Source organism: Hipposideros armiger, unplaced genomic scaffold, assembly GCF_001890085.2.
Source record: "Hipposideros armiger isolate ML-2016 unplaced genomic scaffold, ASM189008v1 scaffold_120, whole genome shotgun sequence".
NCBI lineage: Eukaryota > Metazoa > Chordata > Mammalia > Chiroptera > Hipposideridae > Hipposideros > Hipposideros armiger.
In genome coordinates this window covers 2,618,002-2,637,296 of record NW_017731470.1, presented here as the reverse complement: position 1 = coordinate 2,637,296, position 19,295 = coordinate 2,618,002, and the positions used below count along the sequence as shown (strand labels likewise).

At 41.9% G+C, this 19,295-nt stretch overlaps 1 protein-coding gene across 1 annotated transcript; it reads right to left on the bottom strand.

The window, feature by feature from the left end:
* Window positions 1–224: 224 nt before the first annotated feature.
* Window positions 225–19,022, bottom strand: HEBP2 (heme binding protein 2). Its single transcript, XM_019648134.1, has 4 exons — window positions 18,810–19,022; window positions 18,127–18,262; window positions 7,701–7,881; window positions 225–788 (listed from the first exon to the last, which is right to left on the bottom strand). The coding sequence occupies exons 1-4, from the start codon at window positions 18,909–18,911 to the stop codon at window positions 590–592; spliced, it is 618 nt and encodes a 205-aa protein (XP_019503679.1). The 5' UTR covers window positions 18,912–19,022; the 3' UTR covers window positions 225–589.
* Window positions 19,023–19,295: the final 273 nt, after the last annotated feature.

The window sequence follows — 19,295 nt, the reverse complement described above, 5'->3', positions numbered from 1 at the left end:
AAAAAAAAAAGGATAGGCAGTTCCTAATTTCATTAATTTATTCTTTATCATGAAACATCAACACTTCTGGGTACTTTGAGAGTTTTTATGTGTGGTGGGGGCAATGGGCAGATGGGGAAGAGGGCTCAACAGGGACTAACAGTGGCAGGCGCCGACAGTTTGAATTTTGTGTCCAACTGAACGTCACCTCTCCAGACCCGACAGCCTAGTAGTTCCACACAAGGTAAATCTTTAACATTTTTATTGATAATATTTTGAGGGGATAACATCCAAAGGACACAAATCCAGGTGGAAAAAGACAACAAGACTGTGATACAGTGAAGACGGGGTAGTAACATTACATTGTCCTGGAGCTTTATAGAACTAAAGGCCACCAAGGTTATGGCCAATTTTCATGTTTATTATAGCGACCTGTTATATGTGTAACTAGATGAAGCTTCAAGCATTAAAAAGGCACATTGGGAAAAGCTCACTTCATAATAGTACTCTCAGGTAGAAGATACTAGACATACATTTTACTTATAGGTAGTGTGGATGTCTACATTAAACAGAAGCATTGACCCTGGTGATGCAACTTCCTTTCATTTTCTCATTCATTTTCTTCGGAGGGTTCATTTTTCTGAATCAGCCACACTTCATTATTTTTATTAAGCGAGTTGAGAGGACTGTTGTAGCCTGCAGTGTAGTAAACCTTTTCATCGAAAACTTTTCCTTCTTCCCTCAAAATACTTGCTAACGTCAGAAGCTGTTCTTGATTCTTTTGGGCACTAGAGAATCCTTCGTAAGACCTGCAGAGGAAAAAGCACATAACCATGAATGATTTTTAATGCTGAGGCGAATGTCAGTCTGAAGAGACAAGCGGGAGCTGATACAATGAAGCTGGATACAGCGCACCGTCAGAGCTCCTCCCCGTGGGCCCCGAAGCAGCATTCTCTTCCTCTGGTTCCCAGTCTCAATGTGACTGCTGCATACTGAGGAGACCCAGGAGGAGGCAGACGACCCACCGGTTGGCAGGTAGATTTGGAATTTACATCATCTTGTGCTCTAACTCTGTGCTTCTCAAACTTCAATGTATGTGTGAGTCACCTGGGAATCTTGGTAATGTGCAGATTCAGGAGGTCTGGGGTGGAGCCTGAGAGCCTGTATTTCTAACAATGTAACACTGATGCTGCTGGTCAGAGGACCACACTGACATCCCCTCCCTTCCAGACTTTGAGTTTTCTATGGAACACTTGCCCTTTCTTCCTCTCCTTGGGAAGGGTGTAGGCACTCATTTACAGATGAATATGATATAGTTTGACCCTATGAATTTAGAGTCTGAAATAAGAGACAAACATTTCGGCCACGCTCTCTATGGAGCCTGAGAAGAGATTTAACAGAGATCAAAGAATCAAAATGTTTAGGAACACTGAGGATTTGATTAAATCGAGGTAAGGGGTGTCCTCTGAGTTGGGTCTGGGATGGAAGGTGGTTTTGCTGTGCAGAGAAAGGGGAAGGATAAGAAAAAGTCCAAATAGGTGAAGCATTTTCACAGTGAGGCACAAAATGAACTCAGGAAGGTGAGTCAGAACCAGAAGGAAGAACCTTATATATCACCCAAAGGCCTTTTCAGAGTCTCAGAATATCTCAAAAGGATGCTGGGCAGAAAAGGACTTGATCAGATCTGGGTGAGACAGATGGAAAATAGATTAGAAAGAAGGATCTAGGTAGGATGTTTCCTATGGGATGGAGAAGAAAAGACAATCAAAAGATTTAAGTTAAAAGTGGGTAAAGAGAAGAGGAAGGGATTAGATAGCATAGACTATGGGGGAAAGAGACCTGGGTTGGTGACGATTAGCACATTCCTGTGCATCTCCAAGGCTGGTGACACATGGACAGCATAAATAGGTAACTACAATATTGCCACAGGGACATGAAAGACAGTTCAGGGAATAAATAACGTAAATATTTTGTAGGGTGTCAGATGGTCACATGTCTTATTAGGGATACCATTTCATGGATGGGGTAGAGGCTTGATCACTGCACTGTACACCTGAAGCTGATGTTGAATAATACTGTGTATCAACTGTAANTGGATGAGCAAAAGGCTTTATATCCAGTTAGGTACAGGTGGCATGCAATGGTTGATTTATGTAGGGTAGGGAGGGAGTTCTCTGGGGTCCTTGCTAGGTGAACAGCAATGCTGGTGGGTGCTCAACCAGCATCACTCAGCAAAGCCCATGCCTGAGATCCGGTCCTTGGATGATAACAATGTAGGAAGAACTATAGTGTTGCTACTATTTTTCCAGATTCAATTTGCCCTAATGATTAACATGCATGGATTGATTTTTTTTTCTTCTGTACGCTTTGGGTAAGTTCTTGGCTTCATGATTTTTTTTTTTTAAGCTTCTGTTCTTTCTTAGGCAACTTGAAATCTGTTATCTATACTTAGGTATTTTCTTGTCTACTTCCATTCCCGTCTCTATTTGGCCTTCCTTGTGCTTTAAAAGAAATAAGAAAAGGAAAGGAAAAAAAAAATACTACTCTCTGTTTAGTTGTAAAACTCAAAGAAATGAATAACTCTAATTTGAGGAAATGTTCACTGGATCAGCTCCTGTTGCTTTTTTCCTACCAGAACACAACAGATTGCTATTGAATTTTGAATGTCACTGACAGACAGATGATAATGGCTTGAGATGGATAATGAAATGCTTGAAACACAGATGGGCCTGTAAATCATTTTTCTTTTTCTTAGGATTTCCTTCTGACATAAAATTAATGTAATTAACACTGTTTTGCACTAATATCCCTCATACATGATATCTGTGTAGCCCCATTGTTGAACTACCACCTTCACCTGTCTTTGGGAAAGACAGTCCCTGCCTGGCAGGTGCTCTGTGCAGTCACCTGGTGGATGTCAGTCCACCTTGAAATCTTGACTGAAAGGAGGTTATTTGAAAAGGAAACTTTCAACAGAGCAGCCAGCCTTGATCTCAAAGGTGGTACCTGAGAATTCCATATGCCGCACTGAATCCCATAGGAGGACTGGAAGACAAATTAAGAGAAGTACATGAAATTCATAACAAGGGTTTTTATTTTAGGAGCTGTCAGTAACGATTTAAACTCTCACTTAGGTGCCTGCAGAAGAAAAGAAATGTAGATCAAATAGAAAAGTTTTTGTTTTGTTTTGATTTTTTTCTTGAAGCCTAGCAGAGTCTGAAGAAGGTGAGGGTACAGGTAATGAACTAAGATACTGATTTTTATTTGTAGGTAACAAGCTCTTTCTGCTTTATCTCCAGCATCAGGCCCTGGCCAAGATGATGTTGGTGGTCACTTAGCGTACACCGCAGACCACTACTCGACGCTAGGAAGGCTTGACAGCTATCGGTCTGCTGGGCAGCGCTCAGAAACCAGGGACTCCAGCTGTCAGACTGAGGAAGTGAAAGTCGTACCACCTTCAATGAGAAGAATCAGGGCACAGAAGGGGCAAGGCATTGCTGCCCAGATGAGCCACTTCTCAGGCTCCTCTGGGAACATGTCTGTGCTGAGCGACTCAGCGGGCATTGTGTTTCCTTCTCGCCTCAACAATGATGCCGGTTTCCACAGTCTTCCGCGTTCTGGAGTGAGGGCCAACATTCAGTCCCTTGAGCCACGGCTGGGTGCCTTGGGCCCCGCAGAAGACCTGGATGGCACTTTCCCCTACCAGAGGGGGAACCCACAAGTAGATGAAAACTTAGGACAATTTGGAGGTGCTTCAAGGACTGGAACACTTTTGAGGCCCCAGTCTCAGGAGCTGAGGCACTTTGAGAGTGAAAACGGAACCAGCCCAGCACGTGTGGTGTCTCCTCACGCGGCCTACTCCACCAGCATCATCCCAAATGCCACCCTGTCCGCCTCCTCAGAGGTGATTGTTATTCACACTGCTCAGAGTTCAGGGCAGCTGGACAGTAAAATTACCAGCTCTAATTCATACACAAAGATAAGATCCAGGGACCGCCTCCTCTCCAGGCATGCAGGTAGAGATGAGCATCCGTCTCCCAGTGGTAACTGGAACGAGGGTCCCTGCGCCATGGCTTCGCAAGCCTTAGGTCCCCATTCCCCCAGCGCAGCCACACTGTTGTCCCTGTGCGATTCAGCCGTCTCTCTCAATAACCCAGCAAATCGCGAGACTGGGTCCCAAGCTATGGCCTACAGCAGTAGAAACAACCTGAGCTTCCCAGCCCACCCCCAGGATGTGGATGGCAAGAGTGAGTCCAGTTATTCAGGAGGTAGGGGCCATGGCAGCGCAGAGGCCTGGGAATACCATGTGCCAGGTAGTGGGCGGGCATCCCCCCTGAAACCCCATTTGGCAACTCCTGGGTACTCCACTCCTGTGAGTAACACGAGCAGTGGCAGTTTAGACCAAACGTCCAGCAAAGACGATGCCAGGTCCTTGTATTCAGAGGACCGTGATGGCCGCTACCCATCTGTGCACCCGGACTCTGGACACGGATCCGGGAACCTGTGTAGTAGCAGCAATGGCTTTGGGAACCCCAGGCACAGCGTGATCAATGTCTTTGATGGAAGAGCTCAGAAGAACCAAGGAGAGCGGTCCAATTACTGTGACAAATCCCTTTCGAGAAACATCTCTTTGAAGAAAGCAAAGAAGCCTCCTCTGCCCCCTTCTAGGACGGACTCTCTGCGCAGGGTCCCCAAAAAGAACGCCCAGACAAACGGGCAGGTGCTAAACGAGAGCCTGATCGCCTCGCTCCAGCACTCCCTGCAGCTGAACCTCCCCGGCAAGGGCAGCCTCTCGCCCTCGCAGAGCCCCTGCAGTGACTTGGAAGAGCCCTGGCTGCCTCGCTCCCGCAGCCAGAGCACAGTGAGCGCGGGCAGCAGCATGACTTCCGCCACCACCCCCAACGTCTACTCCCTGTGCGGGGTCACCCCGTCGCAGAGCGACACGAGCAGTGTCAAGTCCGAGTACACAGACCCCTGGGGTTACTACATTGACTACACGGGCCTGCAAGAAGACCCGGGGAACCCTGGCGGGGGCTGTTTAGCCAACAGTGGGGCGCCAACTGGAAATGGGCCAGTCCGCCATGCCCAAGAAGGGTCCAGGGCCACCATGCCCCAAGTGCCCGGCGGCTCAGTCAAACCAAAGATCACCTCCCCGGAGAAGTCGCACAGAGTCACTTCTCCATCCAGTGGGTATTCCAGCCAATCGAATACACCCACAGCGCTCACCCCCGTGCCTGTGTTTTTAAAATCAATGTCACCAGCAAATGGGAAGGNAAAAGTTATTAGAAAAAAAAAGTGGGCAGAGGATAAAAGTTTAAGCATAGATTTTAAAGTATATAAATAAAAATATCCTGAGATTAAATTATGACAGGACACAGACTTAGCTGAGTTGCCAACATGTAAACATGATGGATTTGATGTTGAAGGTTAAGAATAAGAAACACAGAAACAAAAATATTCCTAATATGCTTTCTTTAGCATAAGTTTTAGTACAATGTGCCAATAGGAAAAGTCAGTCCTTTCCTTCTTCAGATAAGATATAAGCTCTCAAGAGTACAAACCATGTCTATTTTATTCAACATAGTCTGTCAGGTACTTAGAATCCATTCTTGGATTTAAAAGTTTCTTTTAAATCCTTGCTGAATAAATGTAGGAATCTATGTGCACACATGTATATAAAATATAACATTGAAGACGAAGTGATAAAACAGTTTTATAATGTTCAGCATGTTGACTGATAATGATAATTCTGAACCATGTGTTAAGAAATATTTGTCTCCCAAATTTATTATTTATTTCTTTAATAACAGCCAGCTCTTGGTATGTTCTGCCCAAAGGGAATTTGTTTTCAGATTCCACTTCTTCCTTGAAATCAAATCTTGAAGCCCCTAATTAGAAATCATCTTTTGTTCTCTGAATACATATTGTTCTACAACAATCTATTCACGGCTTTATTCAATACACAAACACACTGGGCCTCCCCACACACACCTGCCTTGCTTGGAGCTGAAGGATATGGACAGAGTAATATGTTGCTGTATTCTTGAGGAAGCAACAGTCTATAATAGGTGATTATAATTTAGAATAACAGAAGAACAGAGTGGCTAGCTGACTGGAGAAATCATGGAAGGCATCACAGATGAAGTGCTATTCCATCTAAGTCCTAAAGGATGAAAGTGGGCTCTCCAAAAAGAGAAGAAAGAAGAAGCTACAACTAGTCATAATATGTTCATGTTCTAAGTATTTTATGCACATAAACTCATGTAATCTTCATGGCAACCCTATGAGATAAGTAGGTACTACGATTACACACGTTTTCCAAATAAAGAGATTTTGGCAAGGAGAGTCTGAGTAACTTGACTGATGTCAAAGGTAAAGAGATTTGGAAGAATGTGGCCTGTTCAGCTAAGGGTGGGAAAGTCAATAGGGAAGACAGGGTCGGGCCACATTATAAAATGCATTGTGTACAATGTGAACTATCTGAACATCACCCTAAAGCAAGAGGAAACCAACTGAGATTTTTAAACGGAGTAACAGGTTGGCGGTTTTGTTGCTGATGATGTGTGCTGAGGACGGCCATGGAGGTCCCTGCTGGGGAGGCTTTTTGGTTGATGAGGCCCTTTCCTGAGACAGGCACTGTAATATCACTGCCCAGATAAAATTAGAATTGGGGGAAGGCTCATTTTTTAGAGCTGCTGTGTTTGATCTCCACCCCCAGCTCACATGGTAATGTCCAACAAATAGAGAAAACAGGCTGGAGACACTAAATGTGAGCGTCATTAGACAGGCATTTGAAACATTGTGAATAGATTGTCCAGAGCAAATCTGCTGTGTCACGAGGGTTGATAACAGGTATCAATGACAGTGATGCATGGGGTGGGGAGTGGATGAGGTGCCAGTGGCGGGGAGAGAAACGGGAGTAGAGGAACGACAAGCGAGTGACATTCTGAGAGTTACAGGAACAGTTTGGTCAACACACAAAGGCTGCAGGGGACACAGGAGAAAGGACTGCTATCATGTGACAAATGCAAGGGCACTACTGAGGGTGGCAGGAGCAGTTCCAAGGAGGTGGTGCAGGCTGGACTGGACTGGGGTGGTGTGAGGAGTACGTGAGAGTTGAGGAAGCAGAGACAGATTCCTCTAATAGGTGGGTGGTGACAAGAGGAAGAGAAAGGGAACAATAGAGGGACTCCAATATAAGACTATTATCATGTACCATGTGTGTTTTTAAAATTTCAACAGAGAGAATGTAACGTAAAGAATGAGTTAAACAGGTATTAGAAGTCTGAAAAAGTCCAAAGAAACCAGTAAACTAACAAGATGCAATAACTGCAGGAAACAGCAGGCATCCCTTGGGATGGGGAACAAATAGAAAGGTTTGGGTTATCAGAACCTAGAGGCTGGCAGGAGGGGTGCCATGCATTGCGTGTTAAGGTATTTTTTATTCCGGCTTAACTAGACGGCAGGTAAGGGCAGTCTTATGCTTTGGGGAGGGAGTGATTTCCACCGTGTCTGATTTGTGGAAAGCATGCAACAGACTGTGCATTAAATGAATTGATTATATCTTGCAACAGACCCTTGGTAACATATAAAGCTGAGCCAATAGGAAAATGCATTAGGCCTGCTGTTATGGAAGGGCGAAAAGCCTACTGAAATTGCATAGGAGCTAAACTGCAAGTGAAACTAGCAGTCAGCAGGGCTATAAATTATCTACCACTTACCGTACAAACACAGTCATTTCAGCTCTGTCTTCAATGAAGACATCTGACTCTGAAGGCCTGGGTGGATCAGATTGCTGCTCAGAGGGGATATACAGGGAAATGGTAATGGTAGACTCGCTAAAAGGGCCTGAACCCGGCTTCACGTAGCTCGTCACTGGAGCTGTCATCTTTATTTTCATCTCTGTGCCATAAAAATATATATTTAAATACAAAGGAGACCGTGAAAGTAGATGTAGGGTACTTATCACTACTACTTTTTAAACTTCACATATTATTTTGTGATCTGAGTTTCTTGATTTACTTTACTGGCATAAATATTTACCTTTAAGATAATTTTCATCTTTAAAAATAAGGCCCAAATGACTCAATTATCCACTGCCAACATTAAACACTTTCTGTACTATTAATAATTTTGGTTACTAAATTCTTTAGTTTTAGGGAAAGCAGGGAAAATTAGAGATCACATAGTCCAGGCCATTCTTCATTTTTACAATTAAGAAACTGAGGTACCCATTGGCTAAAGGACCTACTAAAATATAAATCGAGTCAGAACCAGAACCAGAAGTTATGTCTTGAGATTCTGGGTCTTGTGTGCTTTGTACCTTCCTGCCTCCTGATGTCTCTCACCCTACTGGATGACCTCAAAGCATTAGCCGTGAAAAGGACTTAACACTAGTTACAGAGGCCCAGTTCATCCAGCAGAAACACAGACAAGGAGAACAAAGGTTGAAAAGCACTACCAAGTACTACCCTCCTCTAGGCGCTGCTAAGGGTCCTGAGCAGAGTCCTTTTCTTCAAACATAAGTCTTTGATGAACTGGTTATTTTTCTATTTTAAAGGATATCTCTTTAATAAGCTGAAACTCAAGAATAAGCCAGCGGACTANGTTTAGTAGGTGAAATGTATTTTGATCATTCAGATATTTTATCCTCCGTTTTGATTACATAAGGTCCTATTTACAGCTTATTCCTATTAAAATAGAAGGTACATTGTTCACAACATACCCTCTTTGAATGTGTGTCAATATTGCAAAAGAGTGAATGTTTTTATACATTTCTTACAACATAAGACTGATGGAAGTATATAATTTGTGTGTACATATATATATATATATATATATATATATATATATATATATATATATATATATTTAAGTCTCTTTGAGGAGATACCCATGTGACAAGATCAGTGCTGTAAGACTTTCTTTAATTAAACGGGCAAGTAATTTAAAGCAAACCAATCAAAAGCTACTACTTTATTTTTTAATATTTTCCCATTGTGTGTCAATCACACAAGCTTGAAAGGAAGGAAGGAAGGAAGGAAGGAAGGAAGGAAGGAAGGAAGGAAGAAAGAAGTCCTATGGATGTGGCATTCTGGATATGATTTTAACATTACCTGAAATGTCTGGATTTAGATCAACTTTAAAAAGCAACTATGAAATAGAGAACTAGTTCAGCTTTAACAACGGCAGTGCTACTGGGTCTCATTGTAAGAAAAGTATTTTTATCATTATAAGGCTTTTTATTTTTCTTTAGTTGTATCTCACACCATAGCAATTTCTACAATGTATCCAAATTGTCGGTCTCCTTGAGTGAAAGAAAAAGCTCTTCATTCAAGAATTCTTGATTAAGTTATTTGTTTCATCACATAGGATGAGACATTATAATGGTCTCCAGCGTTAACTAAATGATTAAAATATATTTATTGCCATCATCACATACACACTGATTTAAAGAGTGATTTTGGCGACAGGAGGACCTATGTGAAACACTTCCAAAACGATCCATTTTGAAAATAATGCTGCAGAATCATTCTCCTGGTGTGTTATTAGTGAACGTGCATTTGCCACTCCAGCTCATCTGAAAATGAGGTCCAGGTGCCTCCTTTGGAAGGACACACACATAGAAATTGGAAAACGGCCTTATGATGATAATGTGCTTTCCTTCCTTTTTTTGCCCTTCAGTATTCATTCATCATCATATGACTGGCTAACATCATTATTAATACCTTCTTATCATTTTACAACAAGCTTCTGGAAGAAAGTGCATGGTGTCAGCTTGCTTGAAAATAACATTGCTTTGCTTGTTCTACTACTCTACATTAGGGGAGAATTTCGATCGCCAGGCCAGCCTTCGGCGGTCTCTAATTTACACAGACACTCTGGTAAGACGACCGAAGAAAGTCAAAAGGAGAAAGACTATTACAGGCGTCCCTGACAACATACAGAAGGAGCTAGGTATGGCTCATCAGAACTGTATTCTGTCGCCCCCGTTGCTGCTCAGCATTGCTACGCTAACCTCATGTGTGGTGCTTATGAAATCGATACATTCTGATAGCCGTTCGGTGCCCCAAAGGGCCAGCTTCTTTCCTGAAGGAGNACTTGGGGGTAGTGTTGAATTGACCTGGGTCCTAGTTATACAGGTATTGCTTTGGGAGGGTTCACTGACTTTTTATTCTTAAGTAAAGCTCTTTTAAATGCCTTATATTCATTGATAGTAGTTCAAGTGCTTGCAACTTCAAGAGCAGTTCCTGGATATTTATTCTGATTATAAACTATCATTTCCCAACAAAAGTCGATTACACTTTTTGTTTTGTTCCTGAGCACATTGTGTTTCTGCTGGGTTCTTGGACCTTCTTTGTCACAAAACCAGTTGCCATGGAAACCGGGTAAAGCCCATCATAAGATGTTTGCCAAAACAACTTTCTTGCTTACACTTTTTAAGATGTTATGGCAAGAAAGGTATTAAAGAAGTCTCCCCAGTTAGGATGTTAATCTATATCAACACAGACGCTACTAGAAATGTTTTCATAGAATTCTGATAAGGCTCAGAGCTTTAGTCAGCTTCTTATAATTTAACAATTTCACACTGATTTTTTCTTCCCACATAAATGGCTTCAGAGGAGCACAAATAGTTGAACAATAGCTCTATCATTTTTGAAATGCTCCTTGAGGTCAGAGTCTAAAGGAAATGAGATTGAGGCTAAAAATGACTTTGCGCAAAACTAAATTTTAATAAAAATGGAAACTGATGGTCACAGCCATGATGTTTCTCTGGGCTCCTAATGTTAAAGCAAATCCATAAGCGTTCTGACCACAGTAAACAGAAAGAATTTGAAAGATTCCGTGGGTCAGCAAAACCTTTTGCAGTTATGGTTTAGAGACTCAGGCCTCTACGAAACACATGTATTATGGGTCATGCTCAAGATGAGCAGTTTTCTTGCAAATCATTGCTTCTATTCCTAAATGTGTCTAGGTTTGTTTTTTGGGGTTTTTTTTGGGTTTTTTTGGTGGGGGGCAGCGGGTTGGGGGGGGGCTTGCTTCAAATCACTTTAAATTTAATGAAAGGAAGGGAGGGAAGGATGGAAGGAAGAAACGTATTTTTAAATGTTTGTCAGCTATTTACACACTATGCCTTCTTCCTTTCTCCCGCCTGCAGTGTTCCATCTCTTCGTCAGAAGAGGAAAGACTTATTTCCATCAGGAGATCTAAAACGCCAACCTCAAGTGACTTCTCTGACCTTAATACCCAAACAAACTGGACCAAGTCACTTCCCTTGCCAACACCGGAAGAGAAGATGCGACAGCAAGCCCAGACAGTCCAGGCTGATGTGGTGCCTATTAACATAACCGGTATGCTTTGCTATGCAGAGGAGGTTCAAAATGTACTTGGGAAAATGTGGCTTTTTGTTTGTTATATGCTCTTAGCATTTCCTTTATGTGTCAAAGGTAAAAACCTGTGTTCTGACTTCCTGATCTTTGTTTAATGAAGGGATACTAAATATATATACATATATATCTACATATATATACATATATATATACACATATATGTGTGTATATATATATGTGTGTGTATATATATATATATGTGTGTATATATATATATATATATATATATATATATATATATATATGTTTGTACATGTAAAAATATCTATTGCTTTTAAATTAGAAGACTATCCCCAAAGATTGATGTCAAAGAACTCAATGGTCCAGGCATTCATCTAAAGTGTCTTTTTAAATTGAATTGCTTTTTAAAAATATTTTGGTTATATATGGACATCTTCTAAATATGATCTTGCATAAGAAAAAAAATATGTTCCCCTTCTAAAGGTTACTTTTAAGTAATATTTATAGAAATAAAAAATAATATTTTGATATTTCTTAATGATANCATCTCAGGAAAAACTAACTCCGATTGTGCCCCAGTATCATTTAAAGCCATCTGCTTTCCTGAAATCCCGAAATAGCATAAATGAAATGGAGAGTGAAAGCCAGCCTGCCTCCGAAACAAGCTTGCTTCCGACTCCTGCCAAGACCATGAGTCAGGGTCACCAGGACGGTGCAGCCGAGCGTGGCCGCCCGAGCTGCAGCCCGGGCAGCACGGGGCAGGCAGATGCTGGGCCAGGCCCCGGGACTGCCCTGCTCCAGGAAACCCCCGGCCCTTCGCCTAGCAGGAAGCCACCCCCTATTTCCAAGAAGCCCAAACTGTTTCTAGTGGTGCCACCTCCGCAGAGAGATTTCACAGCGGAGCCAGCAGAGAACGTGAGCGAAGCGGCGTCCAACCCCACCAGGGGAGAGGCCAGAGAGAATTGTGCAGCCGGGACTGGTTCTGATGAGACCGACTCCGGCAGCTGGGTTCTGGAGGGAGGCGCTGCAGGATTCTCGTCCCCAGGCACAGTGGAAGCCAATGTCCCCATGGTGCAGCCTGCTGCCTCGCCAGCCCCCGAGCAGGAGGAGCCAGGCACCGAGAACAGTGCGGCCGGTGGAGGCAATGTGGAGAGCTGTCTGTCTCTGCAGGACCCAGGACGTGAGTGGTTTTCTCTCTTCTTCCCCTCCGACCATATGCAGCTGAGGTAAATAGGGCTGGTGCATGGTCACGTTCAAGCCAGCAGTCTGTGGACTTCCCGTGCTGCCTCACACTTAGGCTACCAACTTGGCATCCTGTGAATTAAAAAAAAAAAATCTAGATCTAAGGGTAGAACTTACAGAAGGGCAGAAAATAGAGAGGTGGGGTGGTCTGTAGCAGGCTGAGTGTTAAATAGCAGTCAATAATAATCTATCTCCTTTCTGGAATGCTGCAAAGATATGTTACAACACAATTTCAGAGATTTGTTAGGAGTTCTAGACTTAAAAGAGCTTTGCTCACGCTTCCTGCCTTTGTAAAAGATCCAGCTGCAGACCCCACTGCTTCTCCCTGTGGTTCTCATGTTATCGGGAATGACAGGGGAGTGTACTGGGGAGCTTGGCTAAAGACTGAAATTCAAGTCACTTGGATGTCTTGTGTTTGCCTGCTTGCTTGTCCACAGCCGGGGTGCTGGAGACCGACACAGCCGGCTCTTCCTCAGAGGCCTTTGACTTCCTAAAGGAAGAAGGGAGTGATGAGGCGATGACCCCCAGTAGACCCCGGACCACGGAAGACCTCTTTGCAGCTATTCACAGGTATCCACAACGCCTCGTATTTTCATGTACTTTCTATGAGTCCCTCGCTTCCAAATAGTGCCTCAGTGTATTTTTCTTTCTTGAGGTTTCTTCTGTCACCCAATTAGATTTCATTCATTTGATTATTGATCTTTTTTCCCCCCTTTTTTTAGTGTGTTTGTATATTTTTATTTCCTCTGACTCTAATTTCTGTTTTACTTTGTTCCACTGGTTTTTATGATGATGTGGGGGACAGAGGCTCAATGTGATACCTTCTGATCGGCACTGCTCTTGCTGGCAAGAAATGCAGTGTTTCAGGGTATTTATAAGAGTTGGGTTAGAGCAGCCATGGGCCAGTCCAGGGTGAGGAATGCCGTGTTCTGTGGACTTACGATGGACGGCTTAGCTCTAGAGGACTCCTTCTTTCTAAGAGTGCATTATTTTTATTATTATTATATTCATTTTACAGAAAGACTAGGATTTTATAGTATAATTTCTTTGGCTACTTATATGTTTCAATAAGAGTACGTCTTTTTTAAGCAGGAGCAAAAGGAAAAAATTTGCTTGTTACTGTATGCTGTTAGTGCCATCTACTGGCATTGGAAATCATTAGGTTTAAAAAAAAATACAGAGTAAATTTCTCAAAATAATTGCCTGACTGTTATGCTTTTTACATGTGGTCACCTTGAAGAGTAAATATGATTTAACACTAAAATTTTATGTATTGCCTCATTTTTATGGTTGTAAATAGACAAGTACTCTCACAACGGTGTCATTGTAAAAATTGATAAGATTGTACATGCGCAAATATTTTAAGCCATAATTCTGTGTAAACCCTTCACTTCCTTCCAAACTTCCTTACCACAGTATTTTCAGATAACTCTTATGAATGCCTGATGATTCCAAAGCCTTATATTGCCCTGAATCAAGGTTCTTTTTTCTCCTCCTGAAAAAAAAAAAATCCTGTAAAATCATTGACTGTGTGAAATTGACTGTGTGAATAACTTTGTGTCAGGACTGTTTTCCCAATTCTTGGAATTTAACTGGAAAAACCGTTGCATGAGATGAAAAGCATAGGGCTGTCCCTACCTGAAATTCCTCATGCAACATATAGACACCTAACTTACGGTGAGGGGAACCAAGCTGGTGAATTAAGGTATTATAGTCAAGAAATGTGTCCTTTACCGCTTGGCTGTAGCATTGGTATCATATCCCAAAGGCCCCAACGACTGCCCCTTTATCATTGTCTGACTGGTCTCTTAGATCTCATTAGAAATAAAAAGGTAGCTAGTGATCAAGTTGTTTCTCAAAACAGGGAGATGAAAAAAATGCTGCGTCCTTTGAAACCAACTTTAGTGACATTTCTAGAGGTTTACACAGCTGTTTCTGACTCTAACCATGCTAGACACATAATAAGCACTCAATAAATATTTTCTGAATAAAATGAAACTAATTGGTATGTAACTGTTAGGAACTTCTTCCAAGACTCATGTCTTTCATTTAGTCTGGAATGCTCTGGGCTGCTAAACACACAGGCATATGTATTTCTAATAGCCGTCCACAGAGAAGATGTACTGCTTGGTTGTTCTGTGTTCTACGTACTGGTCTCAGTGAGAAACCCAGCTGTTGTGGGGCCAAATTACTACTTGCTTTTCCTAAAAATGTGCCGAATACTTCTATATTTTGTTTTGGCAACCTTCTCGGGGCACTGAAAAGTGTGTGGTTTCTCCTACTAGGGAATTATATCTACTGCAGATGTAGAAATCAGTGGCCTGTGTTAGTGTGTGGACGCGTGATAGCATTAAAGGCTGAGGAGGGTAGGACTGCAAAGAGAGAGCAAAGACACGTGTTTTTTATTTTAGCATTGANAGTTACATTCACCTGATATCTTTACTTTTATTTACTATTGAAGGTTATACTCTGGAAACTCACAATGATTATTTCTGAACTTCCTATTAGTCTTTTGGCCACAATGAGTTTATCCTAGCAATAGTGATATATCTGTTATAGCACTTTTATATGCATTTCAGTTTTAGGTGCTCTAGACACTGGTTTGTTTTGTTGTTGTTTTTTTCCCCAACACCCCTGCTCATTCTCTTTACCAGGCATTTTCTCTTTTACTGCCATCCAATTCTACAGTATGTGTGCTCTACCTTCCAGACTATAGCAACAATGGGACAAGAATAGCAGTGCTTTGCCTCTGCTCTAGGTAGCTCCAGTGACCCAGATGACACATAGGCGCTTGTTTTATCCCTTAACATAGGTGTTTATTAACAAACAAAGACAAGATTGCATCTGTAGGATTTGTGAAGTCTGTCTTTGGTTCATGTCCCTCCTTGCTGCTGCTTTTAGTGGCCCGGTCCTCTTGTATCCATTCTTTTAGACTATGTTTTTCTCCTTTAGGTGACTGCTAACTAATTTGAGAAACAAGTATGTATGTGTATGGTCAGTAGATGCTTAATGAGCTAATTTCTTACAGCACTCAGGTAACATTTGCATTTTAACTGATCTTTTAGGAGATGTGCCTTAACCAAAAGGGACTTTAGAGACAGGCCCTTTGAAAGATAAGGCTGATATTTCGAGGTAAGGCTACATTTTAAGTGGCTTTCCAACCAAAATAGGTGGGTTTGGAATGGCTTTGTTCAAGGAGTGTAAAAATAGTTTTGCCCAGATAAAGATACACATTCACATAAGTATTCAATATGAATTATCTATATATGTACAGAATATGAGTTCTAGAATCTCATAATTATGAACGTCTATCATTTTTATTGCTGAGCCAACCAGTGTGGGGCAATCACTCATTGCCTCTTCGACCTTACTGGGATGACCTGGTCAACTTGGTAAATCATATCTTCTGTAATTTTAATATTTTTTAAATGAATGTTTGAATCCCTGGAGCTCATGTTTATTTTTTGCGTGTAACATGGAACCACTACTAATGCTGAAGAAAAGAAAATAGCTTTCCCCATGTCATCTGTGTTGTGATTGTTGCCATATATGAGACAGTTGATGGCATTGCACAGTCAATGACATGACCTGGATCACAGCTGGAGGTCACCTGAGACAGCTGTATGTAAGTTAGAGCTAGTTTAAAAAAAAAAAAATAGACAATTTCTCTAGTTTTATAGAAAGACTAGTTGGAAGAATTGGTGGATAGAATGAGGGAAAATAATATTTGAATACACTAAAATTTAGGGAAAAAATTGGATCATATATTGGGTTGTCGGAAAAAGTCATGATGTTTTTCATTGCAAAAATGCGTCATGACTTTTCCGACAACCCAATATTTTCCTCATTCATTTTATGACTTCTGGTTGACATTGACCTTTCTCATAATATTTTGTACTTATAAGGTGTGTAGTTTAGAAATTTTGTGCTACCTAACTATTGAGTACCAAAAATAGATATTTCACATTTTCTTTAAAAATTAGTCTTCTCTAGATATAAAGCATAGGGTAGTATGGCTGAGTCAAATAAATTAGATTAAAAAAGGAAATGATTATCTGAAGGAAAGACATTCACTAGGAAATATGTACCCTGTCCACTAGACACTGCTCAAGCTGCCAGGGTTTTTGATTTTTAAAAATCTAACCACAGGTATTTCCAGAATTTTAGTTATATTATGCTTAAGTATATGCAATGTTTACTTCAAATTCCATAAATAGTGCACTCTACAGACGAGCCAATATTCAACACTTTAAAATCAAGGTATGATATTTACTGTTTACACTTAAAGCATAGTTGATGACTCATAATTTGTTGCCTTTCATTTAAATGAATCGGACAAAATTTCAAATTTTTCTCTAATCTTATTGTCTTAAACATATGTAGAAATATATTTGAATATCCTATTGTGAGGGTTCATCTTTTAGAATCAGATAGGATTATTTTGTTGGTATATAATTATATTTGACTACTGAATAGTTTGGACACTCCTAGAACTTATCTCAATATGTGTTCCCCAAGCAGAAAAAGCTTCATTTAAAGGAATTCCCATCTGAATAATTTTTGATAGTTTGTACTAAGAACACTACTGAAGACCTGACAAGACTTTTAGAAAATTCATATAATAAACCTTAAATAAACTAATGTGTAGATTTCTATCATTTTTTATTACATGTTTTTTTTAAATGGAAATCCCTTGTATTATATAATAAGTGAAAGAAAAAAATGTACATAATTATTTCTTTACATTATATTTTAAAGTCAGATAAATCCCATCAAGATTTTAGCAGCACTTGAGTGGTATATATTTGTTTGTAGTTATCTTTTTGTAGTCTTGTTTTTGTTCTTGAATTCTAACCAAAATAGCATTTGTCTGCATCTGTAATATTTTGACACTTTCTACTGTGAGACTATTGGAAGATCTGTTTTAGGAATAGAATTTTGGTGGTCCCTGTGTTAAACGACATATGAGTTTTTCATGTATTTTTAAAGGTCTTCAGAAAAATATTTTGTTAAGAAATACTGGGCTGTGTCGATGGTGAAGAAATGTCTATATTCCCCTTTTCAGAGGCCTAGAATGTTTCCCATTCAAAGTTGTTACCCGAAAGAATCAGGAGTTTGTTTATGACACTTAAAAACATAAAAATATACCACTGACCCCATGCAAAAACTACTACAGTTTTGAAAGGAAAAAGATGAAAACCCAGTGTTGAATAGAATAAGGTATCTTGAATGCTTGGAATCAAACTGGTGCAAACTGATGTAGCCATACAAGTCAGCCTCCCACTTTGAATAGCAAATGGCAAAATTTGTATCTTTTGTTTTTCTTTCCACAAAGTGGATTTGTCTTCCGCTCCTGTGCTTTTGCCTACTTTCCCTCTTTCTGAGGGAGAACCTCGTGTGTAATACGTGTGAATGTGTGTGTGTCTTAAGTGAGTGGGTACTTGGCAGAGGGTAGGGGGAAGGAAATAGATCCTGTTGGCTAAAGATACAAGTACAAAAATGGTTCTCCATCATCACAGTGAGAGAAAGGGCTTTATGCTTNAATTGCCTTTACCTTTCTCGTTTTTGCCTTCGATGTAGCTGTTCAGCCTGGCAAAGCCAGTCTGGATGGCGGAATCCCAGTCCATTGACTCAATGCAGGTGCTGACCCATTTGGCTGGTCCATAGTGTCGGATCTCGTAACTTGCGAGCTAAAATGGAACAGAGAAAACTTGAGGAAGCGATTCTGAAAAAGGCAGGACGTGAGAGGCAACAGTTACAGGTCCTTGATTTCGGGTCCACTTGGGTTAGACTCCAGGTTCTGACTCCTTAGGGCCGGGCAGGGCCTCTCATCCGCGGCTCCCATCCTTGAATTAGAGACGCTGGCGGCCTCGGACCCACAAGTGGGGGGCGGGGTCAATTCATTTCCGTTAGGAACAAGCATCTCTCACGTCCCCTCGGCCCGGAGGGTCCCACCGTGGGTTCTGGGACGTGATCGATTCCTTTTTAATCCCCTCCCCCTCCCCCAACACAAGAAATTGAGATGTGGCCAGTACCTGGGCTTGTGGCTAACCCACCGGATTTTCCCGTTTGTGCAGGAATGGAGTTAGGGGCTCAGGCCATTTTAAAATTGTACTTTTCACTTAAATCTAGGGGACCCTCCGGGCTCATTGCAAACCAGCTCGGAGACAGCCTCCTCCCACCCCCAAACCTCCCACCTCGGCGCACGCGCCCTTTGCTTCCGCGGAAAGCTCCTACCTGGGGGTCCGCGTCTCCGAGCGCGTTCCAGTCCGGCGTCTCCACGGCTTGGGCCGCCTCGCCCTCACCTGTGCCGGGCTCTGGCTCGAGCACCTCGGCCATTGGAGGTGCCGATGATCTGGGGATAGAGCCTGGCGAGCGGCTCTGGGAAGGGGCCGCACCGGGGCCACTCGGAGCCGCCCGGCCTGCGTGTGCGCGCGGCACCTGCCCGCCGAGGTCNAAAAAAAAAAAAAAAAAAAAAAAAGCCTGGGCCAATCTGTGTTGCACAGTTAAGCCCACTTTTTGGTAATTTGGCCATTTGCCAAAGAGACCATATTTCAGGCTCTACTGTCCATCTGGTGGGAGCTTGTCTAATTTCCAGACAGGACCTAGTAGTGTCTGCAACCCAGGTCTCACAGCATCCGAAACCTACAGAACAACTGCTGGTGTGGCAGGTGAGCTCCGTCTTGAAATGAAGCAATTTGACACGAGGAGTTGTGGTTTCTT

Excerpts from the sequence above, each read along its gene's own strand:
- HEBP2 (XM_019648134.1), bottom strand. The coding sequence starts at position 18,911 with ATGGCCGAGGTGCTCGAGCCAGAGCCCGGCACAGGTGAGGGCGAGGCG. Across the intron at positions 18,263-18,809 it reads TCGGAGACGCGGACCCCCAG|CTCGCAAGTTACGAGATCCG; the intron begins GTAGGAGCTTTC and ends GTTCCATTTTAG. Across the intron at positions 7,882-18,126 it reads CGAAGGCAAAAACGAGAAAG|AGATGAAAATAAAGATGACA; the intron begins GTAAAGGCAATT and ends TTTATGGCACAG.